General features: G+C 41.3%; 1 protein-coding gene across 10 annotated transcripts in view; it reads right to left on the reverse strand.

The window, feature by feature from the left end:
* KLHL13 (kelch like family member 13) overlaps nucleotides 1-26,915 on the reverse strand; it is a 282,631-nt gene that overhangs the window by 62,654 nt on the left and 193,062 nt on the right. For 2 of the 10 annotated variants that reach the window (XM_057313772.1, XM_057313776.1), the window contains one exon: nucleotides 14,837-14,902. The exons of 5 other annotated variants lie outside the window; for them this stretch is intronic. In XM_057313772.1, coding sequence (XP_057169755.1) covers nucleotides 14,837-14,902 — 66 coding nt within the window. Of the gene's footprint in view, nucleotides 1-5,422; nucleotides 5,580-6,033; nucleotides 6,188-14,836; nucleotides 14,903-16,631; nucleotides 18,479-26,915 lie in introns of those variants that run through there. 3 more of the 10 variants (XM_026478863.4, XM_026478869.4, XM_026478868.4) reach the window with 3 other exon arrangements.

Genomic DNA, 26,915 nt, shown 5'->3' on the forward strand with positions numbered 1-26,915 from the left:
TAGAAATTGGGTAATTCTGAATATTATCAAGTCAATATACAAGGTGAGTGAAAAAGAGCTGAGCACCTTCAAAAATAGATTACTCAGCAACTTCTTTATGTACAGATTCCCCAAGAATCGCACACTGACACCACCTCTTTCTCACAGTCTTGAGGAAATAAAGCAATATTCTCCGGCTGCCATTTCAATTCAAAATACCATCATGCACAGCGCTTCTAATTCTTGACTCTTTAACCACAAGTTAAAGTCATTAACACACATTCTTGCCTACCTCTTTCTTTCCCCTCCCCCTAACTTGGCCCAACTTAGCTTCTCATCTAAATATTCTAACTTTCAAGCAGAATGTCTGGAATCCTTAGAATTCTTAGTAACTCCAGACTTCCCTGTGAGGATAGAAGAGATTTGCATTTCTGCCTCTTCCCTACGGGGCAAGTGTTTTGAGGGGTACTCGGAAGTCACATTAAAGTAGAAAGAAAAAAACAATGACTCTAGAGAAACTCTTGACAAGGAAAATTCTTGGAAATTTCTGAAAGCATCGGAAATACTAGCTTTCGGTCTTGCAAGTTTCTTTTGTGTGGCATTCTTCAGTAACACTAAATGGTTTCAAGAGATCTTTTAAAACACACACACAATTGGCTTTAAGACAAGATTCTAACTTTCCTTGCACATGCCAGGCAGGCTTCCCCGGACTAAAAATTCTGAAGTAGTGAAAAGAATCCACACTGACTAGGAGGGGCAAGCCATCCGGTCGTGAACCTCTGGAAAGGAAGTTTGTAAACTCGGAATTCACTACGGAACAGTGTGAATCCTGTGATGAAAAATGATATAATCCCAGGCTCTAAGACAAGCAGAACGTCTGTATAAAAGGAGAAAAGTGTCTTCTAGTCGGACCGCATAGGGAGCGCTGCACTCAGATGTAGTATAAAGATTAACGTGAAAAAAACGGGCCAGGTGAGGACAACCAGCAGAGTGAAGGGTCTGGAAAACATGTTATACAAGCAAGGGTTAAAGAAAGAGATTTCCAGGCTTGTATGTAGTACAGAAAATAGAGATTTTTCTATATAGCTCACTCTAAAAAGCTACACGAGGATCTAGAGATAAAAGACTTAGAAAAGATTTTGCTCAATGCAAGGAAGAGCTGTCCACACGTGGGAGGTGCTGCCTTGGTGAGGTAGTGAGCTCTCTGTTACTGACAGTGATCAAGGAGAATGTGTATTACCACCTTTCAGAGGTGTCACAGAAAGGATATCCGCTTTAAAGGGGGTTTGGATTCTCTAAATGTCCTCTAAGGTCACCTTTATCTCTATGGTTTTCCATTAATATGTGTTAAGCCAGCCCTTCTGTGAGCTCAGACAATAGACATTCCCCAAGAACATGCCACTGAAGTTACACACTCACACTAAATTGTTCTTAGGCCTTGTTTATGCTATTTCTCCACGTAATTTTGTTAGAGTGAGCATGTAGCAAAAACAAATTAAGCAGACAGAAATAGAAGTTTATGTATGTGGTAACTGTGAAAGTAGCTACATATATTCTTTTCTAATTTGAGATGATCAATTTCAGAAGTATTTTGCCAAATAAAAAACGATTTCTAAAACCACGAGGTTTTGTTGTAATCACTAGATTAGAAAAAAAGACAACCTTAAGGAATAGAAAACGTGTCAAATTTTGAAAATGCCTATTTGTATTTGTTCTCTTTTTTGAATCACCCATAAACAAGGGATACAATCTGCACAGTCTTATCTCAGGAAATCCAGATACTGAATTTTAATGATACAATGATAGAAAACAATTGCTATAAAATACTCTGCTGTTGATATTTACCTACAAACTCTATTTTACATATTAAACAAAATAACCTTAAACAGGAAGCTGACCGAAGGCAAGTGCGTTAGCTTAAGGGGCAGAAGTCTAATTCACTAACACTCATTCTACGCTCATTGTCTTCTAGCTTGAGAAAGGTAAAATTTCAAAGGAAAACATCCCACCGTGTCTGTCTTGCTAGAAAATTCACTGTTACATTGCACTGGTTAATTCCTACCCATTGTCCTCCTCTTTATTGCCGCACCATTGTTATCAAAACTTACAGCTTGTAAAATAAAAGATAAAAGGATTGCTAATGCTAATCCTCTTCTATTTCAGCGTGCCCTTAGAAACCAACAATACATTAACCCTATAACATTAGCCTGAAGGAACCCTTTGCTGTTTTAAAACAATGAATACCAAAATACCAGAAAACCACTTAGATGTGACTGCCCTTTCAGCTTTATTAATTTAGGCAAAAGGACAGGTTAATTTATATGGTTCACACCTGTCAGGAACGGAGTCTTTACTAATTCAGTTTACACTGACCAGGAGATCCTCCCCCAGGCTGAGGCTGAACTTCAACCTACTGTAGAACAGAGTGTAACAAACGCGTCACTCAGATTTCTGTCAAGACGTCTGGTCCCTTTAGAATTCCACATGGATGGCACACCACCCTGCAAGGGTTCAAAACGGAAGCTGATGGAAGACTCCATCTACCCAGTAAAGACTAAGCATTTGGTATCCAAGCTGCCTGAAGGTCAAAGGATTTTTTTCCTAAATCTTTTGTCTTTAGGGTACTCCCACTATTCCCGAATCATAGGATAACACAATTTGAACAGCGCTTTATGCTATATAAGAGACGATTTTCCTTCATATTGTCATCAACATTGTCCTTACCATCAATCAGTCTTGAATATACAAAGAGGTGGCACCTCTCATTCACGCTTTACACAAGCAGAAAGAAGGCAAACTTGGCTTTGAAATCCACAAGGGAGAAATTGCCTTTCTGTTCAGTGTTTGCAGTAAGTGAAAAGTTGTCTGTTGTACCTTTCACGGGAGTAGCAGGCACTGCCCTACCTCCAGCCTCAATAAGGGAGCTCCAGCCAAGCAGCACCTACGCTGGGCTGAGAACGAGACCATAAGGAGCCTTTATATTTTTTCCATACTTGCTCAATTACTACAGCACGTTCTTACTACAGCCCCAAAGATTTTTTATTGAAATTTCAGCCTTTGAAAAATGACCCAAATCTTCGATAAAAACCAAAGAATGTGTTATTTGACAAATCACAATAAATAGTGACACAACATTACAATACTGATGTGACTCCAGCAAACATACAAAAAGATGTTTCTCTTAACCGTCAATTCTATATTCCAGATAATATTGTAAAGGTTTAGATATCATTTTACGGATAAACTCTAAAATATCACAGTGGACCAAAAAGTCAGAATTAAACTATTCCCTTTCAAGGCAAAGACTTTAGACCCAAAGGCCCAAATAACCACTGAACCTGCGTTTGCCAGCCCAGCAACTGTGAGAACAAACGTAATGTTACTTGACCCAGTTTACTAACTTAGTCTTCGTAATTTTGGAGAGCAAAAATTCCGCTCAACTTCAGCATCATTTTGTGTGCAGAAGTGTTGTGGAATATAGAGAACCTCTGATGAGAACAACATGTTATGCATGATATTTTTATTTCTGGCCAAGTAAGACAATGAACTTCAACCTGAAGCAGTCAAAAACTAAGTCCATGTATTTAGAAACCTGAGTTAAATTCCCCAAGCTAGTCTTTTCCTATATTTAACATATTTTCCCTGTGTATATTTACACGATACTTAAAACCCCACATTAATTTATTTTGATGACGAAAAATAAGTTAAGGCCAATTTAATAACTTAGACTGTCACAATCTCAAAATGGTATAAGCTAACGCTAGCTAGCCCATCAGATTCCTCTGTGTACTACCCACAATCAACACATGCAGGGTCTGTGGTATTTTCCAGCTTCTACCATCCAAATCAATTCACTCATATCGTCAGGTCAAAGAGGTGAGTACTTAAAAGGCAGAAAGTGATTCATTACAGATGCTGTATTAAACTGTATCTGAGCCTGTGGCTAGCAGGAATTAATACAATATACATTTTTTTTAACCATCTCTACAAATTGAGCAGCTAGAGGAGCTATGATCTGGATCCTCTGTATGGTAAAATATAGGAGGAATACCAGACTCATTAATGGGCATTATTAATTGTACCCTACTACTGATTTCAAGTTCTGGGGTGTGTATGTTTGTTTTGTTTTTACAGTGAAGTTGCTTTTGGTAAATCTTTGCTCATTTCTCACCAGCTAGGATTCATAAAGTCAAATGACTTGGAGGAGCTCCATTAACTTGTCACCTCCATTAACTTGTCACCTCCATTAATTTGTGCTTTTGACAAATTCAGCTTTTGAGAAACAAATATAGCTGATCTTTTTTTTCCCCTTTCTTTTACAAATCGAACTTAAAATTTTCACTTTATAGGAAAAGTCAAACAAGCAAACAGATAAAATCACCTGAATGTCCTCATTTTTCAACGCTTTCTAGGGAACTGCTTCCTTTGGCCACTCACTGGCTTTCTAAACACAATTAACCTAAAGCAGGAAGAATTTCCCACAGCTTTCCTACTGAAACAATATTGTAAAGGAAATACAGTTAAAACAGGCTTCTACTCAAAAGCTTTTCTTGTGCTAATATTTCAAAAATTGAAAAAAAAAAAGTCCAGCTTTCCCTCAGCTTTCCCCTACTGAAAGGGGGAAAAAAGGGGGGGGGGAATCACAGACAATATTTCAAAAGAAGACTTTATTATATCTCCTGGATTTTGTTTCTAAGGCAACAGTTCGCAAATTTAAAAACTCAGATTTTCAAAAAATTCTAGTAAGACTTCCCAATATATTTTAGTATATATTTACTTAAAATAAATGTCTAAAACAGGCATTTGTAGAACAAGCTTTTCAACTCCATGTATGTATGTAACTATTGACAGAACTAGAACTTGCACAAATTTGAACTTACACTTCAGAACCTGAATTATACAACTGGGAAAGATAGAACATCAAACTTATTAACATTCATACACAAGTATAAAAGTCCTGGTTAAAAGGCTCATTTTCTGATCAATGCATTGACTCCGAATGTTTCCAATTCATACAAAAATTACAGAGAGCATTTCCCTACTTAACACCACACCAGCATCAGTCACCAGCAGTGTTCTGTGCCACCACACAAAAGAAGTCATCTTCAATATTTCAGACATACAAAAATCCAAAACAAAATCCAAGCGCTGTAAAAGATTCAAGTCTATCCTTAGGCAATTCCTTAGGTATACCTTTAGGCTTGTGTATTAGTAATCCAATGACCACTAAGCGCGTCAAATGAAAATAAACATCCACTCTCAGGACAAGCAACCGAAGGTAAAATGTGGGCATGCCAATATATTTCATTATAAGCCAGCTTGGGGTTTTTACTCTTGTGGATTTGGGGATGCTGCTGTTTGGGATTTTTTTTTTACCCCCTTTTGCCACAAGGTTGATTCAGGAATGAAACCCCACTTTAATATCCTATTTTCTCTCACTTACATGTATGCTGGAGAAAGTGGAGTTGACCTGGATGTTTTAAGCACAGGAACTGGGAATTTCCAGATAGCAGGAGAGCTCGTTTTCCATTTCAATGGCATGTTGTCACCACGGTACTACAATAACAGTAAACAGCGTTTCCATAACAGACTACCACCTAGGACTTCCATTCCACACTGTCCCGACACAGCAGCGGCTGCCGCGGAGAACATGCAAGCGAACTGCCAATGCCCTTAACACCGAAGCCTCCAATCTGTAAAATAGGGCTGCAAGGCACCTCCTTTAAATCCTCCTGTCCCCTAAAGCAAGAGGATGATTCTATCGTTCTAACTCAACAATAGTGCCACCTCGTTAGGAAAGCGCTGACTGCAGTATTTTTTTTTTTTTTTAAGACTGCACCATGCACACCACACAATGCAGCTTTATTTAATAAAAGCGGCTGGGATTTTATTTTGTTGTCGTCGTCGTCGGTTTAAGCTGGCATTACCATTGTTCAACCTTAACAGGGATACTGCAGCGCTGTACTCGATTCTGCACCTATTAACCTGATTTCTGACCAATAGTAGCAGGAAAGAAAAAATAGATGGGTTTCATATGAAAATGAAACAACATACCTACTCAGAATACACTTGTCATCCTCTGAACATTCTTCTTTTGAGCTGCAACAATACAAATGGGATATAAACCTCAGCATAGCCTTAGGCCACAGCTAATAGAGATCAGTGACTAAATTCAGCAGCCCGCTTTCCTCCTGTGCAAGCTCTGGCCGCACAATACAAGAATGCCATTATGAGAAAAGCCCGTTTAAAAAATGCCAGTCTGTTTCCCCGTTAGAAGAAGGCAAAATGTAAGAACAAATATAAACTGCTGCAGAACTCTGCACGCTCTTCTAGTGGCTTCTGATTCAAGTTGCTCTCCTTTCCCTATTCTTATTTCCAAGCGGGGATGAGCAGGATCTCACCCATTGACAACATGCTGTGGTAACACGAATACCACTCAGTCTTCTGCAGCGGAGAAGTTCAGAGTAGCGGGCTCTTAATAGCAGTCCTCGGAGGGACGCTATCAACAATCTAATTCAGTGCTGCCCTCCCCTTCGTCTCTCCCCCTTTCCCCTCCCGTCCGGCCCCCCCTCCCTCCTCCCCCCACCCCCCAACAGCTCACAAATTGCCTAGAGGAGAGACCAATGCTGCTGGCCAAGCAGGTGTCCAGCAGGGACCATTCCAAAGCCCAGCAGCGGGTCCGGTAACCTCTAGGGGTTAGCGACTGACAAGGAGATTGAAAAATTCAAGCTGCTGTCAAAGGCAACTGGAGGTATTTCATGAAAAGCAGTGGCAAATCTATGGTTCATCCGTATCGTTTTAAAATACTGCCAGAAAACAGCCTTTGTAAGGACCCCGAAAGTGACTGGGTGTTTTAAGTTTCTGTTTAAAGCACCAAACTCACACGTTTTCTACACAATTCTGAGAAGTGCAAACAGGAGAGGGTGGTATTATGCTGAACTCTTTATTTACGGGCTGAAGAATTTTACCTCTGAGGTCGGCTAGTTGCCATCACTAAGCACCCACCTCCATAGCACCCTTCTACATCTGCCTAAAAACAGAATTACCCTGCCTTCGTCAGCGCAATCTTCGTAAAAGCAGACTCCCTCCACACGGAAGCCACTACCTTCCAAAAAAAAAAGCAAAAAAAAAAAAAAAAAAAAGCACCGCAGTGACAAACAGCTCATATTTACTCTCAGGTCTGTCTGCAAACAATAAACTTGTGCTTCTAACTTCAGTAGCTGGCTTTCAGATACTCCTTTCCAAATCATTCCTAGTTTTTAAAAGACTGAGATTTAGTCCCTTACGAGGTTTCTCATTTGTATTCAAAAAGCACAGATGAATGTTACCATAGGAAGCAACCACCTTCAAAAATCCCACAATATGGGATTTAACATACCAGAAATACCGTGTGAAAGCAGCTCCAGGTAATCACAAATGCCTTCCTTTAAGATACACGTCAATATTCAGGCAACGAGTATTTTCCTATGAAACCCACCCATACATGTAAATGCGGTGTATACACACGCCACGTGCATACACACAACTATGGAGAGAAAGCTTATTTTGAAAGATTGACCAGTAATGCATAAACTTTATTAAATAGAAGGTAGATGTCAGCCATCACTAACTCACAAATAATTTTTATTCAATCGACCCTACGCAAGCACCTCCCAAAAACTCAGGCAAGGAACTTAAAAAGTTCAATTATATTTCTCTTTTTAGTACTCATATGCAAAACTCTCTCATAAAAATCTTCAAAGGAATCAGAGAAAGGAGTATTTAAGGTTAAAAAAAAAAGCACCACTAATACAAATAAATCATAGTCAACATTTTACATTAGAAGGCTTTATGAAATAACTCTTAATAGTTACGGAGCAAAAAGGTCCCAGGTACAACAATCAGCAGTGCCAACTTGTTGGAAAGCCCCAGAATAAAACACACACACACATACACACACACACACACACACACACACGCACTCATCAAGCAAGCTTGGAATGTCCCATTTCAAAAACAGGAAGCATTCTCAAACATTTACAAATATAAAACATAAAGCAGCTATAAATCAGCTGTGTGTACCAAGGAGGTGATGTTTCAGAAGGAAATGCAACCACTTTCCAGCTAATGAAAATATTACAAAGCGGTAATAGCAAATACAACTTCTGAGAACAAAGACCCCCAAACCTACATAAAAACATGGTTAGTAAAGTGTTTCAAGCAGTCTATAAAGTCAACTCAACATTTATGAGTGGGATATAGGGGAAACGTGGAGTTTTCAAAATCTCCCAGGGGGTATCCCCCACAAACAGGTGAAGATAACATCATTGCAAAGGGTCTCCAGTTACTATTCTTCGTGAACAATCAACTTATTCAAAAAAGCCACATAATCTTTGTCTAACCTCAGGCTCCAAAGAAATCAACCAGTAGCACCAAATCATCTCTGTCAATCGTCTGTCTAGATTTCTCTGAGACTTAATGTTTACAACCTGTTTTGGGGGCCCTCTGACAATCATCATATTTGCCCAAAGTGAAAAGGAAATAAGACTGCTTTCCCTCCACACCACCCTCAGCACTGGTAAAGACCCCAAAACCCTAAAAGCTTACATCTGATGATGAACATTTATTTCTATTCAGTTCTCCTACTTTAATAAATTGCTAGGAGTCATTTTTAATTACCTCTCATGAGCAAACAACTAATATGCCAAAGGCTTTAAAAATAATTCCTTTAAGTAGAAATATGGTCCACGAAATCTACTTTACACTATTAATTTGCTTAACAACAACGTTCTTTATACATCATTTACAAATAAACTTGAGCCAGGTAAAATCACCCCAATTACAAATTAGCAGGGTCCAAATTAATCAGATTTTACTACCCTGACGGCGACTCCAGCAGCAACTACTGAGTGTAATTACCATTACATTCTGGAACTGAAAACGTTTTCACCTACAGAGTGAAAGGGAGAAAATGATTAAATGTGTATTTTAAATAGAATTTTATGCAGGCTCAGTGTCCCACTGCTTTAATATTTAGGCTGGGAAATGTCAAAAACCCTCGTTGACTTCATAAGAAACACTGATTTCATTTACAGAACACTTGGTTTCTATTAGGGACAGAAAGACAACATACACAAAAGCTCTTCAAAGCATTTGAGGAACATTAACTGATCACTTGAAAATACCTGTGAAATGCGTCTTTCAGAGATGTCATAAACAAAGGACGATGCTGGGACTTGGCCAAGGCCACAAAAAGAGGCATCCTTGGCCAAATCGTACAATGCGGAATTCCCTGGTTCCCAAATGTAGAAAGAGGAGATATTTTATAACTTCTAGAATTCTTACAAATCATCTTGCTCAGTGGCTTCATTGTACAGATGAAAAGAACTGAAGCCCAGAGATGTGAACTTGCCCAATGTCACCCTGCTAGCTAGCAGCGGGACTGGAACTAGGAATCAGGTTTCCATCTGCTAGTACGCGACTTCCACTCTAGAATCCCTACTGTCCCTCCTTCTCCATGAGACCTTTCCTGTAGATGTGTGTTTCTCTGTGACATGAACCACATTCTGTAATTACCTCCATGTATTCTAAAGAAACAAGAATTACCAAGAGCTATTTATTCCTCCAATAATATGTACGCTCAAAGACAGAAGTGGGGGGCAAACACCAAAAATACAAAAGTGTGTGCAAAGACCACTTGCAAAATCTTCATTTCAGAAGGTGTTTAAGTATGATGAGGGAGAAAAAGGTAAGTAAGAATTAAGCCAGTCATAGTATAGGAGAGACGTGAAATATACGGCTAGGAGTGGGAGTTTTTTTTCTAAACATAAATGTTTCTAAATAACTTTACAGAGGAGAATTTAACTCACGGCTGACAGTGACGGTTCTTTCATCCCACCACCCCATGAAATGAACTGACTGATTATGTCACCTATCTGAACTCTCTCTCCATATTTTCCTGATATTCCCTTCTTCTTGCAAGTTTTGGTGAATCCTGTGATCGGTACAACTAGAGGCTAATAGCATTGACCACAGTTCGCGTGAGCGCGCACTGTGTAATCTTCTCTTCAGTCCTGACAATGTCTCCTCAGACTAATCTGGAATATCCATGTTATTCGTGTTGCTCAGACAAGACTGTAGATCAGCCAAACTGTGTGCTCCGTTATGTTCTACCAATCAGTAAGAGTATTTGGGTGGCGACCAAGTAGGGCTGTTAAACCTTTTAAAGCACACAAAAACTTGACTTCTGCACAACACAGCAAAATTCCTAATACATTCAGGGCTCCTTATTACAGAAAACAGAACTGTTCACATGAATGGCTACATATACGTGTGTGTGTGTGTATGTGTGTGCGCACGCACACACGTGCATCTCCTTTATTTGTTTCAGGAAACTGACTATCAACGACATTAAAACATTTTTACTAGATACTCAGATATGTAGCCTTGCTAAAATCAAAATGGAAAATCCCAGATGTCTCTCAAAGATGACTACACGGGAAAGTCATAATCTCATCTTTTATAAGTACCCTTCTCACATGTCAATTTCCTTAGCAGAGCCGCGTGGGTCCTTTCAGTCCCACAAAGGATTTACATCTCTGGCTACGTCTTGGACTAATACGGTACCTGTTTCTTTCTTCACAATACAAACAAGTACACAAACACAACTGTGCGGGCGCACACTCGTGCATGTACATGCGTACAGAACTCCTCCGTGCTGGCAGGAGTGAAGCGAAGGGAAGCACTCTTCCCATCTCTAACATTTCCAAAAGAGAGGAAGGATACTGAATTTTGGGGGGAGGAGGGATAGAACAGCAGTAAGAGGGGCTGGTGGGCTGGCAAGCCAGGAAACACAGGAAAAGGGACAAAAGGAGAAAAACAGAAAGGGCGAGGAGGGGAATGACGGGACGGAAGAAGAATGAAGTGCCGGAATGGGCGTGATTCCGGTATGCGGCACCTTTTGTCCTTGGGGGTCAGATGGGTGAGGTTCTGGGGCTAAGACAGGAGTTGGGGTAGGAGAGCAAATCCAGAGGGACTGAACAAGTGACAAGAAAGTCCTGACTGTTGGGGTACCAATGACCCACAGCTTCTAACGATGCTTCCTCTCTCACTACAGCTGAAAACAGCATTAGCACTGAATGAGAAATTTAGAAGTTCTTGCCCTTCCTTCTTTCTTTTGTTTCCTGGAGTATCTACATTCTAGTAAAATCTGTAAGCTTTTTTTGTTCTTGGCTACCCCTGGGTGCCTCATTCGTATATGATTCCCAAATCCACATGCCCAAGTGAGTCTTTATACAACTCCGACGTGCGCAAACTAAATTAATCCTTAAATATTCCCATCTATTAAAAACTACCCTAGGGTGGCTCAGTCGGTTACGTACCCAGTTCTTGATTGTTCTCATGGTCCTGAGATTGAACCCTGCACTCGGCTCCATGCTGGGTGTGGAGCCTGTTTAAGAGTCTCTCTCTCGCCCTCTCCCCCTCCTCCTCCCCCGCCCCTCCCCCATCACGTGCACAGGCATTCTCTCTCTCTCTCTCTAAAAATAAACAAACAAAAAAACTGCCTTAAACTCCAAACCAAAGTGCTTGTATGTGTTGGGAGTGGCGGTGGTAGAAAAAAAATGACTTTTAAATATTTAATATTTGCATAGCTGGATTTGTATTAACATTGTCAAACTTCGAAAACAGCAACTTAGTGAGGCAGTTTATCACCAAGTAGAGATAATGTATCTAGTGTTTTAAAAAGAGGCCATGTTTTAGCGCACCCTGTGTTCCCACCATGGGACTTCATCGACCTGAGACACCCTCCCCAAATTCTTGCTCCACCTTCAAGAAGGAATCCCTGAGTCTTTGTACATCTTCGTAACTGAGCACCACCCCCGGCATACTGGAAGGCACCCAATAAATATTTGCTGGGTAAACTGAAAGAGAAGTTTATAAGCAGAGGGGTGATTAAGCAAGAACTGGGTATCGAAGCCAGGATATATCCTGGAAGGATTTTTAAGTATTATCAATTCTGCTATGACTAAAAAGCAGAGTATAGGTAAAAAGAATATTCATCTGTTCATTGGAGAATTTAAGGCTATGAATTCCTTAAAATGAAAGAAAAATTAAATATACACATTATCTTGTTAAAAATAAGTATATGTTGAAGAAACTCACCCAGAATACAAGCTTTTTTTAAAATGAAATAAACGCATCACTTATAGTGATGGTGGATTGCTCCAGTGAAAAATCCTCGCTCTCATCTCGAATAATAATAATGTATCTGTTTAGTTGTCTCTCAGCAAATTCCTAAGTATCCCTTTAAATTACCATGGGTAAATAAAACAGCCAGACCATCATGTGTTTTTCTGATGTGTTTGTACATTAAACCTGCAAACTTATCAAAACAAAAAGCCATTAAAAATGTACCATGTTGGGGGGCCTGGCTGGCCCAGTCGGTGGAGCAATGTGACTCTTGATCTCAGAGCCATGAGTTCAGGCCCCGTGTTGGGTGTAGAGCTTACTTAAAAAAATTTTTGTTAAGTGAAATATTATCTTCCCATTAGCTAGCATATATTCATTCATTTCTTATTCAGCTTGATCTAAGTCACAGACACTGTTAAGCATTTTTATGAGTCTTCTACCACCAGGTCTGGACACGTTATTTAAATTCCTATGATGCTGTTCAGTCAGTAAACAAAAATATTTATGTTTGGGAATTTCCAGAATTACCAATTTTTGAGATTCCGATCTGTAAAGCACAGAACAACATAACTTATATTCCAAAAAGGGTGAAGAGGCAGCAAGACTGAGCTTAAACTGATACTCTAAACAGGGAACAAGCATTAGCAAATTCATTAGGGCCATGTTTTCCCATCTGTCGACTAAAATACGTTTGTTTCAACTGAGGACTTCCTCCTCTATTAGCCATTACCGACAGTGCGAGATTGACTCCTTGAACTTCACAAATACCAAAATCAATCAACTTGCTATGCCTAGCCCAAAGCCTATAAAAAAGAGGTGCCTGCTGAATTAGTTCGATCATCAATAAGTACTAAAAACTTAGGACTTTGCTAGATGTTACAAGCTTACAGAAGAATACATGTTCCCTGGCCACAAATCTCTGGCAATCTAATCAGGCAGACTGCATATTCCCATCTGGAACATGAATGGCTAAGCATAAATATATTGCTACTGAAAAGCCTTGACTATCCAGAACCCTGGATAAGCCTAGTTTATTAGCCAATTTTTAAAAATTAACTTCAGGGGTGCCTGGGTGGCTCAGTCGGTGAAGCGTCTGCCTTCGGCTCAGGTCATGATCCCAGGGTCCTGGGATCGAGCCCCGCATCAGGCTCCCTGCTCAGCGGGGAGTCTGCTTCTCCCTCTGCCTGCTGCTCCCCCTGCTTATGCTCTCTCTGACAAATAAATAAATAAAATCTTAAAAAAATAAAAATTAGGGGCGCCTGGGTGGCACAGCGGTTAAAGCGTCTGCCTTCGGCTCAGGGCGTGATCCCGGTGTTCCGGGTTCGAGCCCCACGTCAGGCTCCTCCTCTATGAGCCTGCTTCTTCCTCTCCCACTCCCCCTGCTTGTGTTCCCTCTCTCACTGGCTGTCTCTATCTCTGTCAAATAAATAAATAAATAAATCTTAAAAAAAAAATAAAAATTAATCTCAATTTTAAAATAACAGGAATGGACTAACTCTTCAAATATCAAAACTTCCTTATTTTTCACCTTTTGGGAGAAATCTTTCAGCTCTTTACATTCTTCAAGTCTAAAATGGACACAAGTCTTTTAAAACCACTTCATAGACACCATAAAGCACAAGAGCTACTGTGATAATGCCTCGGGTGTAGATACAGCAACATGTGCCCACAACACCTGTCACTCCTCACCCTCACCTGACTCTGGCCCCGGTGTATACTTAGACATGAAACACGGACACTGCGCAGAGAGAAGTGGCTCTTTTCTTTACAAGAGAAAAGTCCTACACCTTGAAGGCAAGATAGTCTCAAACTTTAGTATGCCTGGGGTGAATATTTTAAATGCGGAAGTCTGAATGTGGGGGCTAGGAACCTGGATTTTAAACAAGTACTCCAGTTGATTTTCATGCCTGGTCTACTGAACTTGGAGAAACACTGCTTTAAAGTCAAGGTCGCTAACGCCCACTCAAGATAGCCCCAGCTATGGCGAGGCTGTTTTCTCTCTCAGTCACCAGCCTTCCTCAACATATCCTCGTCGGCTGCCCACCACTCATTGTCAGTCTGCACTGTCCAGGGCCATTTATCTTGCCCTCCCCATTCTAGATCCTTCCAGGTCTGGGAGAGGCTGACAGCAAGGTCTCCAGCTGGCTGACAGAGAGGCACAGAGGCCGACCCACAGACACCTCTGAAGAGGGGAATTGTGAAATCCCAGCAATTCGGAAACCAAGGTGGTGTACATTATAGAGATTGTTCAATACCACGTAAAAGTTAAAAAACTTGTCTCCAACTTTTCCGATGAGGAAGGATGGGGTAGAGGACAGAGGTAGGCACCTGTGGTCTGGTTGCAGCTCTCCCACTAATCAGCTTTGTGGCTTCCTGAGTTATCCCCCCTCATCTGTAAAATAGGGAAGAGGCCCCCTTTCTTTGCCCTGCTCATAGCAATATTCTGAAAAGCAACTGAACTTGTGTTTGAGAAAGCCCACTGGAAAACACAAAGCACAATACAAGGATGTATGGTATTTCTGTAACGGAATAATTTATCATTTTTTCAGCTTAATAAACACCGTAACCTAGACATTATTGAACGTTTCCTTGATGACTGAACGTCTTCTAGTATCTCAGGGTCTTTTTGTGACGAAAATAAATTCTCACTGACAAAAAGGTAGAGGAAAATGCAGACCCTTGGACATACCCTGGAGTTGATTTTTTGAATATATCCTTGAAATCGGCTTGTTTTAAAGACAATTGCCTCCGTCTCCTGAAAGTGGAGTGCAAAAAAAAAAAAAAAAAAATCTGGTTAATGGTGGCTTTACTGTATTTAGTTCGGATTTTTCAAAGCATGCTCTGCAGATATTTTAGCTGTATGTTAATAAACCACGTTTCTTAAATCCTGAACAGCTAATACCACACAGAACAATTTTTAAACATGTAAATTAACTGTAAAAAAAACTGAACAAGAAAGCCATAAGATTCTATTTGTTTTTAGAAGCCCTCTTAATGTTTCAGAAAGTCTGGAATAAAGACTGACATGAAGTATAACATCTATTGGCAGCCGATCTGAAAGACTAAACTAGCCAAATTTGGACAGAAGCAAACATTTTTCCAGTAAATATATATGTGGCCTTGGAATGCTTTGTCATTTTCCAGTTTTTTGAAGCCTAAAGTTCAATTCTTTGCTGATAGACTGTTTTGGCCATAAAAACCTGAAAGCAAATGACACACATTACAAGCTTTCAGGGAACAGATGGCTAATGCTCTTCTAGGTTCGTTTACTACCAATTTTCTTATTTTCATACTGCTTGTAATTAATAGAAACATACAGATAGACGCACCGTCTCCTGAGCAGGGGATTTTGTTTTGGCGAAGTTCTGCCATGTATCTCACCCCTCTGGGCTAATCTATAGGACAATGACGAACGGACAGACTTCTGCTACTGCCTGGGGAAGGCAGCTCTCAAGCTAGAGAACACTATGGGGGCACTGCGGTGATGCTGTCACCCGTCAAATTGTGAGAACATCAAAGTAAGCTGGCAGGTGTTGGGGAGCTCTCAGCCCTAATTTAATGTATTTAACGTTATGTCATTTACGTTGCTATTAGCTTACAGAAAGTGACCGTTACTAAGCATTACCCTTATCTAACTTTTGCTTCCAAATAAGCAGTCTGGGCTCCTTTCCGGGTCTTCCCACAAGCACATTGCATTATTAAAGTCACAACTAAATCAAAGTCATAGGCTGATAGTATCTTTAGAAAGACCTTGGCAGAGACCTTACCCAAAATGTGAGCCTCAGTCTAAGGACCTCTTATGCCAAAGGTAGGCAGCAAGTCTTGTATTTCTTTTTTAGAACGATGAATTCGAAACAGCATCTCTTTAATGGCAATACTATTTCAAAGTCTACTTTTAAAATGCTATACACATAAAAAATTGTTATTTTTGAATTATAAGAAGCTACAATGGATTGAATTAATATTTGCCACGTTTTAGCATTAAGCGTCACCACGCAAATAACAATTATATTAATTTTTTCCTTAAAAATGCAAGAAAGTATCTTTAAATACAGCTTATTTTATATTCCTATTAATATTATTCCTTTCCTTTGTGTATTTAAGGAGAATCTGGTGTGCCACCTTCTGGTAGCTGAGTGAAATTATGTATCTCTACACAAGTCACTATTCTTTATTTTAACTTTTAAAAAATATATATATTTCTTAACCTGTATTACATTTAAGCTATATAGAGAGATACAGACACACATCTATACCACACTCTGAAATACAGCAGAATTTCCTCAGTGACTTTTAAAAAAAAAATCAAGCTTTATCCATGCTTCCTATGATTTTTGCATGGTTACCAATATGTCTCCTGAATTCTACAATACATATAAAATTGATTTTTGTATACCACTTCACAGGCACATATGAAAACAACAGGCTTGCTATTTTAATGAATAAGCAACAGCAGTAGATAAAGGAAAAGAAAGGTCTCTTACCAATAAGCCCATTTTTCTCTTAAGGTTTGAACTCTCATCATTTGTCATGTTCTTGTGGATCCCTCTCTCATCAAATTCTCTGGAGTTTTAAAGTTGAGAGCGGCGATGCACAGCTAGGCTCTGCTACACAGTAGCGCACCCTAGTGCACCTGCCTGGTATAGCACTTCGGTTGTAGCTCCCCAAAGCAGAAAACAGCCTCTCTGTATTCAAAAATCTATGCGCTGAGCACCTTCCCTTGGTAGCAAATTGTAGCCGGCGTGGCTGAACTATTTCTCTTTCTTATCTTAAGCGCAGATCAGATACGGAGATCAGAACCACAGGAATCTTGAGCTTAGTTCCAGTTAATTGAACAGGAACAGTGTTCATCTTTAGAGCAGAGGTGGGATGAGACAAATACTAGCATCAGGAGATCTGACGTAGAAAAAAACATGTTTACCTGAAAGTAGCCTGCTTTTTTTTTTTCAAGGGTCACTGCCCTGTTATTGGTCACATTACCTTAAATCTTCATGACCTGTAACGCTTCCCTCTCTCGTGCCTCTAGTCGTTAAGTCCTATCATTCATTATCAATTTTACAGGTGTCTAATCCCTAGTGTTTGCGTTTTTTTAACAAACGAGCTACTTCCAAAAATACCTATGACTGGTCCCTCTGCACCTCCCATGTTCAATCTGTCAATCGCCTTGCTTCTGGATGAGCTCCCCTAAAATGCAACTGTACATGATGTAAATTAAATGTTCGATAAATATTTTATTCAGCCAATACTTAAGAATTTGCTACGTTTGGTAGGGAAACTGCTAGGTGATATGGATATAAAGGTGAACAAGACACAATCCCTTGCTCTCAGGGAGCTCTTATTTGAGTGAGAGAAGCAGACACGCACCCTGACAGCACAAAATATGGCATAGAAGCTTTACTAGTACATGCCTAGGATTCTACAGAGCAAAGATACAAATCAGAGGAGCAATAAAAATCGGGTTGGAACTGAGGTCGAGGAATGAGGCGTTCCCCAGGCAGACCCCAGAAGACGCAGTCTGTGCAGACACACAGAGATTTAAAGGCGTACAACGTGTCAGAAGGATTGAGAAAATCTGCAGTATTACTGGAAGGAGTATAGGTACATAGTGTTGAGGGGAGTGGATTTTAAGGTATACAGAGGGAATGAAGAGGCTTGGATTTCATCCTAGGAGCTATGAGAAGCCATTTGTTGAATGAGTGGATCACTCGAGGAATTCATCAAGCAACAATGCCCAGCACTAAGCACTCATTACAAGCTGGCCAACCTAGTCTTGGAATCCACTGACGTAGGATCTCCTACCACCAACTGCCCATTCTCTAGCTCACAAGCTTGTTTTGTTCTTTGTTTCCCTTTGTTCCAGAGGTCCTCCTACATGCAATCTTTTTCCCTCTCCACTTTTCTGAACTCAGCTCATCCCTCTAGATCCAGCTCAAATTCCATTCTTTTCTGTGATGCCTCCCATGGTAATCTGAGTCTCCTCCGGTTTTTAAATATTCCTCTATTACACGGACCATGCATTCCTCCTACCATTGAGCAGACACTGTCTGAAAAACCTTTTGGACTCTTTGCCTATAAAGCCAAGCGAGCAGTGAGATGACACGAAGGCAAGTCAGAGCCCCAGGGTAAGTGGCCGAAGAAGCGCACCTCTCCAGACTTCACAGCATACGCTAATCTCGGTACCTTCTTTTACCACTCTCGAGCCTGAAAAGGAAAGGCTATGAACTGTGAAGTGAACTCCATCTGCGTTGGGTAGCGACTATGCATTACCATGTAACGATGCTGGTTGTATACCTCACGGCTCCCGTTCGAAAATTCCAGAAAATTGATGAGAAAGGGATCCCAACAGTATAGCTTAATTATGGAGCTCTTTGAGGGGGAAAAAAAAAAAGAGCTGTAAGGAGGTTTGGGGCGGGGGGGGGGGGGTCTGTACTTGTGTTTTACTACTTGCAGTAAACCGAGAGAATTTACCTGAAGGTGCATACGATAAACAAAAAGAATTCATGAAGACCACAGAAAGAGATGGGAGAGTGAGGGCAGGGCATTAGATTCGTAAGGTTTAGCACTGCATGAGGTTTAAGGGAGAAAATCCATGTGTAAGAAGGGGGGATGTTTAAAAAGGGCGATAATGGTGTTGGCTGGGAGATGAATCTAGGACAAGAAGTTTTACCAGAGAAACAAGTCCTGGGGTGTAAATGTTGAGTGTTCTCTCCCTGTGGAACCACACCCCATTATGCTCAGTGTCAAATACTCAGACAAGCTTTCGTTGATGTTGGCATTTAGCATTCAGCTTTGTCTCATCCTTTTTATGTATGCATAATCTCTTAGATTTATGCAATGATGCAAAAACCATGCTGCTTTCTTTTATGTAGACAATAAAAAAATCTTTTCATCTTATTCAACCATTTTATGTTAAAATGGGTTACGAGGATTCTGCCAATAATTTCGAAAAGCAGTTAATACTTGAAAATATTCTTTCAATGACTTAAAAATGCCCCAGATAAAAGCTGTCTACACCTTCTTTCTTGTTTATTGAGTGCAAAAAAACTGACCACTTTCCTTTCCATTAACTTATAAGGAAAAAATTCAAATACAGAAAAAAAAAGGAGAATGTGATTTTGGACATGGGCCACACTTTTCTCAAGAATTCTTCAAAAAAGGGCAGTACTTAGGGGACATAAAAATGATTTAATCCACTAGGTCCTCAGAAGAATGTTTTTAAACTATGTATCAATGGTATCATAGACTTTAAAACAAAAAAGAAAATAAGCCGGAGCATTTCCTCATTTAATTTTGGGGAAAACAGAACAATTGCCAGAGTATTTCCCTCAAGCCTGGCAGAAAAAAAGCAATCATCATTTTATATTATAGCTTGAACTAGGATAGGCATTTTATCCAAATTCACATGCACGTTCACATGCACTAGGTCATCTAGAAGAGGAGAAAAGAGGGGAAGAACCACCTCCTGGTAGTACACAGTAAATCTCTCAGGTTCTGAGTGATTTTGATGACAGGCTCTATATTAATCTAGTATAAATAATTCACTTACATCCCATTTAAAATAGCCTCATTGTGTTATCTCAGCCATAGCCATGCTGGACTCTCCTTTCTTCTGCTATATGTCAGATGGCTCAGAGCAGGAGGACTTAAGGGGTTTAGAGAGTTTTTAGTCATGCAGAAACATCCTTGGATGGCAGATTTTGAAAACCAGTGATCTAAACAGGGTTGGTCAGGGGTATTTATACTGGGAGCAATTGCTCATATTCCTACAGCCCGGAAGTTCACATTAGTCCTGATTCCAGGAGTCTTACCACTCAATCTAATGGGAAAGGTGGGGTCAAAGGGGAAGAAAAGCCCTTTCCTGTTACTAATAACTCTACCTGTACTGTCACTGGATTAGGAAAAATGGAAAAAAAAAAAAAAGCTGAAGCCCAGTTTCATAACTTCCCATTCCTACTGGAATGAATCACAACCTTTCTATATAACCCTGAAACGTAACAAAGTGCAGGTCGTTCCACTATATGGTTACACAAATGATTGAGGGTAATTCATGAGTAATTCAAACTACCTGATGGATATAAATTATTCAAGGTTGACTATGAAATATACCAACTCATATTTTACTAGCCTCAGTCTTTTTTTAAAAGATTTTATTTATTTATTTATTTATTTATTTGAGAGAGAAAGCGAGAGAGTACGGGGAGGAGCAGAGGGAGAGGGACAAGCAGACTCCACGCTGAGCACGGTGCCCGATGTGGGGCTCAATTTCACAACCCTGAGATCATGACCTGAGCCAAGATCAAGAGTCAGACGCTTAAGCAACTGAGGCAGCCGGGCGCTCCAGCAGCCTAGGTCTGAGATCTATTACTCTTTCACAGCAACCGTGAGAATCTAACATGGGTGAAGATACACATGACAGGCCCTTGGCAAGAGGAAATCTTATCATGTTAGTGAAGAAATAAGCCAAATGACGTTCCACAGACAGAAGGACCGATGTAGGGAGTTAATGAGGAAGTAAGAATATTCCTCTTTGGCAACTTCCTTTCAACCTACTTTTTGTATCCGGATACTCCAAGAAGCATTTTACTTGTCTTAAGTGTCGGGTGACAGACAGCCTTAGCTGGCAGCATCCCAAATCATAAAGTATACTGTACCTTTTAATTTTTAAGAGTCTCATTTTCCTTTCCACCCAGACTCTGAGGTAGGCAATGCAGGTGGTAATATTCCCATTTGAAAAGTCCCATTTTAGTGAAGAAACCGAGTTATTAAATGGCTTGGCTCAAGTGACACAGCTGCTGAGAGAGCTGGAAAACAAGAATCCAGGCCCCCCGACACCTAATTTGGTGTCCATTAGTCACCCCTGTATTGTATTAATATTTATTTGAGGGAAGAAAACCCCGCAAATGGGACTCCTCAACACCACCATGGAGCTACTTTACGAGGAAGTCAGTAAAAAGCTGGAGGAAAAGAGGATGACCTCACGGGAGACCTAGGATGATATGTGATTAAAGCTGCAGAATCATCGACCTGTACCTTTGCCAGAAAGGCCCTCCCAGTGGCAGTTCTCAGAGCTCCCGTTATCCCTCCGTTGGCGTTTCTTGGCGGAGACCTCTAACATGCCATACGCCCTCGTGCCTCAGTGGTTTTTCCTAGGACACTCTCTCCACTTGGAATTCCTCGCTCTCCTTGTCTACCAAGCCGATTTCTAGGCGTACTTAAGTTTTCAAGTATATCTCCTTCCGTGACGCCTCCCCTCACATCCCTCGACAGCCTCCGTTGCTAGGTTTCCTAAATCCCCGTGACACTCCGAATATTACAGGTCCTGGCACTTTGGATTGTAACTGTTCCTATGCTGTAAACTAGACTATAAACTCCTGAGAGCTGCCTTTGGGCCCTCCTTATGTCTTATTCTACCCGTCTCGGTGCCTGTCACACAGGAGCCCAACTGTAGGAGGCAATTCTGGTGAAATCAAGTTTGACAGAGGTAGGTTTCCTCTCCTCCAAGACTAAGCTGTTTGGGGTGATAATGAAACAAGAAACCATGAGAGGGTCTTATCCACCTGAACTCAGTTCTGACTGGTACGAAATAAATGAAGGGCTACAATTTCAAACAGTATACCTAAATACCTGAACGGCTCCTTTTGACGTCTCTCTGATCGACCCGGTGTGTGCCTAGCAGGGTGCCCAGAAGAGCAGGAGTACAACAACTTGATGGTGGATGGATGGATGGATGGATGGATGGATGGATGGGTGAATGGCTCAGGAAGAGACCACTGAACTAAACCGAGCCAACGAGACGCTTAGCTACAATAAGGAAGGGAGATGCCAATCATCGTTTGTCTAAAGCAAGATAGTACTGGTAAAACTAAAAACTGAAGAAAGGCATTTCACTGGTTCGCCACCTAGACCGGAACGCTGAAATATGAAGCAGCATCTCCTAAAACCAATAATGTCTACAGACTGCTAATTGAAAAGGATAGAAGCATCTTCTTGGGACTGTTAGATCCTCTTAAATTATTGCAGCCAGCGATGATGAAAAAGTAAGCCACAAAATCCAATTTTGACAATAACTGCTCCACTAGATTGAACCAAAAAATAAAATAGCGAGCGCAACCAAGCAAGCCACTGCACATCACCAATACCTAGTCACTCAAATGGCACAGCGAGCAGTCAAGAGTGAAATACACAAATGAGGCACCGGAGGGCCCAATGCTAACAAGCCCCTGGAACTTTCAAAATAGAGAAAAAAACATATTTGATGGAAAACCTATGACTCTTCTGTTCCAATATGAGAATTATAATTTAGGCTGAAGGAAAGGCCTCAAATCCTCTTCTCACGCCATTTCCTGGCCTTCCCATGTATGCAAACCAGCAGGGTAGAAATATCAAGGATATCAACATAGTGAGTAATAAAAAGAATAAAAGGCAATGGAGTTCCCCATAGGGAAGAGCATATTCACAACAAACTTTAGCATCTGCTGAGGGCTGGGTACAGGGGGTGGAGGCTTCTGCCCCTGCGACGGGCTAACTGACACAGATCATTAACCACTATCTTGGGGAGTGTTCCGGGGGACAAAGGCTGGAAGTTTTTATTTAAATGAAAGTAATGTGTTTTTATAAAAGGGAGCTGTGTTTTGCTAACACTGCACTTGAATTTTGCTGTTGGGACACAGAAACACAGTGTAGAGGTCCCTATGGGCTAGTTGGAAACACAAGAGTCCTGTAACAGTCTCTAGGATCCTGAATCAGAAAGGAAAGATCGGCTCAGAACCCACACAGGACAGTCAGATAGGCAGGGGTTCAGATGCTAACAGTTAATGGAAGAAGTCCCAGAACGATGAAAAAAAGTGTAGCAAAAAAGTAGGATTCTGTACTGACCACTCACACGAGAGCCAAGAGTGAATTCGACACCCTGTCATTACTAATCCAAAACTCAGGGGCGCCTGAGTGGCTCAGTTGTTAAGCGTCTGCCTTCGGCTCAGGGCGTGATCCTGGCATTCTGGGTTCGAGCCCCACATCAGGCTCCTCCGCTGGAAGCCTGTTTCTTCCTCTCCCACTCCCCCTGCTTGTGTTCCCTCTCTCGCTGGCTGTCTCTATCTCTGTCAAATAAATAAATAAAAAATCTTTGAAAAAAAAAAAACCTCAGAATGAATGATGCCTTCCATATTGCTTGGATCCTCTCAACCCCCTATTCAAAAACCTTCTATGACTCCTTCCTTGTGTGGATGTATTTGTGGAGTCCACGTTCAAGGTCCCCTCCACCCCGGCTCTTCCTTGCTTATTTAAGCTTACTTTCCATTATGGGTTGTCCCAGATTTGCACACAACAGGAAAACACAAAATCCCTTTAGCCATGAACTGCCACGGGAGCTGTAATTTTTTTTTTTAAATGCAGCTTACAGTTGCTGTGGATTCAAGAGAGGAATAGACCAAAAATATATAGAGGAGGGATTAGAGCAGAAAGGGAAATTAGCAAAGGCTTTCCCTGTCCCAAAATACTTCCCCTTTAGTGCGAACTCTGCTCCAACAAACTTTCTCTCCCTTCCGATGTTTGCACCTTCACTTCTCTCTCTCATTGTTTGCTGTGTACTATTGCCAGAAATTCCATCAAGCATGCGTTCGTTGGAGCTAAAGAGAATCCTGTTAAAATGATAATGAGAGCTGCCAGGATAAGGTGTCTGTCAGTTATTCTCACATTGGTGTGAATGAGTTCAGTCAAGTTTCTTCAAATAGCAAAGAGCTGTTACCCTCAGGGAATGGGGAAAGGCTGGTGGTGAAAACCTTCTGGAGTCCTTGCAAACTCGAACTTGGGTGGGGTGCTCTATGAGGGAAGTTGGGTGGGGGAAGCTGGGGGGCTGGAGCAACTGTGTCCAGAGATAAAGAGAAACGGAGGTGTAGGTAAGCGTGCAGAGAGGGTTGGAGAAGAACGTCCTCCACCACTCCACGTCTTCCAGCCCAGAACCCGTCAAGCCTTTCCTGACCCCCTGCTCCCAGGCCCTGGAGCTCGGGCTACACTGGGACAGATCAGCTACTTAAGTAGGTTAAATACAATATTTTGGGCACGGCCAGAAACTTCACCGTCATGCAAACAAACAATCTGTAAATAAACCTTCAGAACACACACCGTTGTTAGGCTGGGAACTGCTCGTACCGTCCCTCGCCTCGCCCCTGCACACACACCCTAATGAGGCTGCGCTCTTCTCTCTTTGGGAGATGCTACATGGTTTTGGTTTTTTATTTGATTACATCTATTCAACTCATAAAACACTCCCCCTGCTTAAATTATGGCTGTTCCTCTGTTCACACAAGTTCTGCCTGTTCCTTTTTATCTCTTTTTAAGATTTTAAGGAATCCCTACACCCAACATGGGGGTTGACCCCATAACCCCAAGATCATGCTCCACCCACTGAGCCAGCCAGGCGCCCCAAGTTCTGCGTGTTCTTAAGTTACAAATCAAGCTCTACCTTTTTAAAAAAAGATTTTATTTATTTATTTGAGCGAGAGAGACAGGGAGAGAGAGCACGAGCAGGGGAGGGATGGAGACAGAGGGAGAAGCAGACTCCCCACTGAACAGAGAGCCCCACACAGGGCTCGATCCTAGGTCCCTGGATCATGACGAGAGCCGAAGACAGATGCTTACCAGACTGAGCCACCCAGACGCCCCGCAAACTCTGCCTGTTGAAGCCTAATTTCATTTGTCTAACACCCACCAAACGCCCTTTTCTGAACTCTTGTGGCCCTTCACACACACTGTTCTTCGTTAGCCTTACGGGTATTCACCTCAGCTTGCAAAATCAACGCTGTAAGCTAGTTTTCCACAAGCAGGGGCCATTCATTCATCCACCCAATTAATAAGCATCTACTTTGTAACAAGGGTCGTATTTCAGCTGGAATTTCAAACCTGAGCATAAGCCCAGCTCCCCACCCCTCAAGGGTGCTCACAGCCCAGGGAATGATCGAGTACAGTCACAGTACTGTGTGAGATGCACCGCAGCGGAGGCGAGCTCAAGGTCATATGAACACACACCGAGAGCCTTACCTGGGCTCGCCCGGGAATCAGGGCAAGTGCCACAGAGGGGACACCTGAGCTGAGTGCTAAGCCTAGGCAAGAAGGTGTCAGGCAGTCAAGTGAGATAGAGGGAACGGTGGGGCGGCGGGCGGGGGGGGGGGGGAGGCCAAACTAGTAGAGGCACAACTACAATCAACTGTAACAACATCAAGTCTTTAACTAAAGCAGTAGTAGTGGGGGGGGGCGGTGGGTGATTCAAAAAGATTTGTAGCAGATGGAATGGACAGGAGATGACGACAGTGGCTGTGGGCCACGTAACATGGAACAAGTGGCATTCTAAATGCTTTACCCATTTACTCACTTCGCCGACTTACTCTTCACTGTGACTGTATACTGTAGGTACTATTAATATCTCCATTTTCCAGGGGCGCCTGGGTGGCTCAGGTCATGATCTCGGGTCCCGGGATTGAGCCCTGCATGGGGATCCCTGCTCCACAGGGAGTCGGCTTCTCCCTCTGCCCCTCCCCTCAACTCACGCACACATGCGCATGCTCTCTTTTTCTCTCTCAACTAAATAAATATTTTTTAAAAAATCTCCATTTTACAGAAGAGGAAACCAAGGCACAGGAAAGTCCAGTGACACGACTAAAGTTATACAGTGAGTAAATGCTGGGACTGGAATTCATCTGCAGGCAGTCTAGCTCCAGGGGCCACTACAAGCCCTCCACTCTGCTATCTTTAAATATGAGATTGTTGGGGAGAAGGGAGCCCAGGATGACCGCAAAGTTAATGAGAGGGAAAGGCAGAGGCGCAGAGGGCCACAGTCGATGAAACTCGAATACTGAATACACTGTCAGTTGCATTTATTAATGACTTCTGTTCCTTGTTCCTAATGGCAAAAGCAAATCTCTCAGTTCATGTTCTCCAGATATATTCTAGCATTTTCTTCAGTGGGACTGGTCACCTTGTCTTGATCTCAGTCTGTTTGTTCTCGGTTTTAGCACTTGGCACATTTAGCCTCTTCCTAGAATTATTTATCAATATAGCTTATCTCCTTTATTAGGGTAAAAGTATCTAAGGCAAAAAATACGTCTTATTCACCTTTGATGAACAGCAGCCAGGACCCAGTATACGCTCAATAAAAATTAATTGGAATATATATATATATATACACATATATATATATATATATCGATCCTAGGACCCTGGATCATGACCTGAGCCGAAGGCAGATGTTTAACCAACTGAGCAGTTATATATGAATATATATATAAAATATATAAATATATAATATATTATATATAATAAAAAATAAAATTAACATAGAATATAACATTTCTTAAAGTTTCCGATTCTTCAGACAGCTGTGAATTACTGTCATTTGTTGTATCTCAGTAACACCTTTATTTTTATCATTTTTTTTAAATCAGCCCTTTTAAATTTACATTTGTCTTCAAAGGAAAACTTTCTACCTATTACTGCAAATGGCAAACTGTTATAACTTACAATAATGAGAAGGCAGCTATAAAAATAGATGCGTGACTCCTGAGACGAGAAATGCTTGCACACAACTTAACACATCATCCTATTCCCCACACAGTGCCACACTTACCACACTCCGGGGCAGGTTTTCTTTCAATTGAAGTGAAATTCACATTACATAAAACTAACCTTTTTTTTTTTTTTTTTGAAGTAAGCTCTGTGCCCAACATGGGGCTTGAACTTATGATCTCGAGATCAAGAGTCGCATGCTCTACCAACCG

Source organism: Ursus arctos, chromosome X (assembly GCF_023065955.2).
Source record: "Ursus arctos isolate Adak ecotype North America chromosome X, UrsArc2.0, whole genome shotgun sequence".
Taxonomy (NCBI): Eukaryota; Metazoa; Chordata; class Mammalia; order Carnivora; family Ursidae; genus Ursus; species Ursus arctos.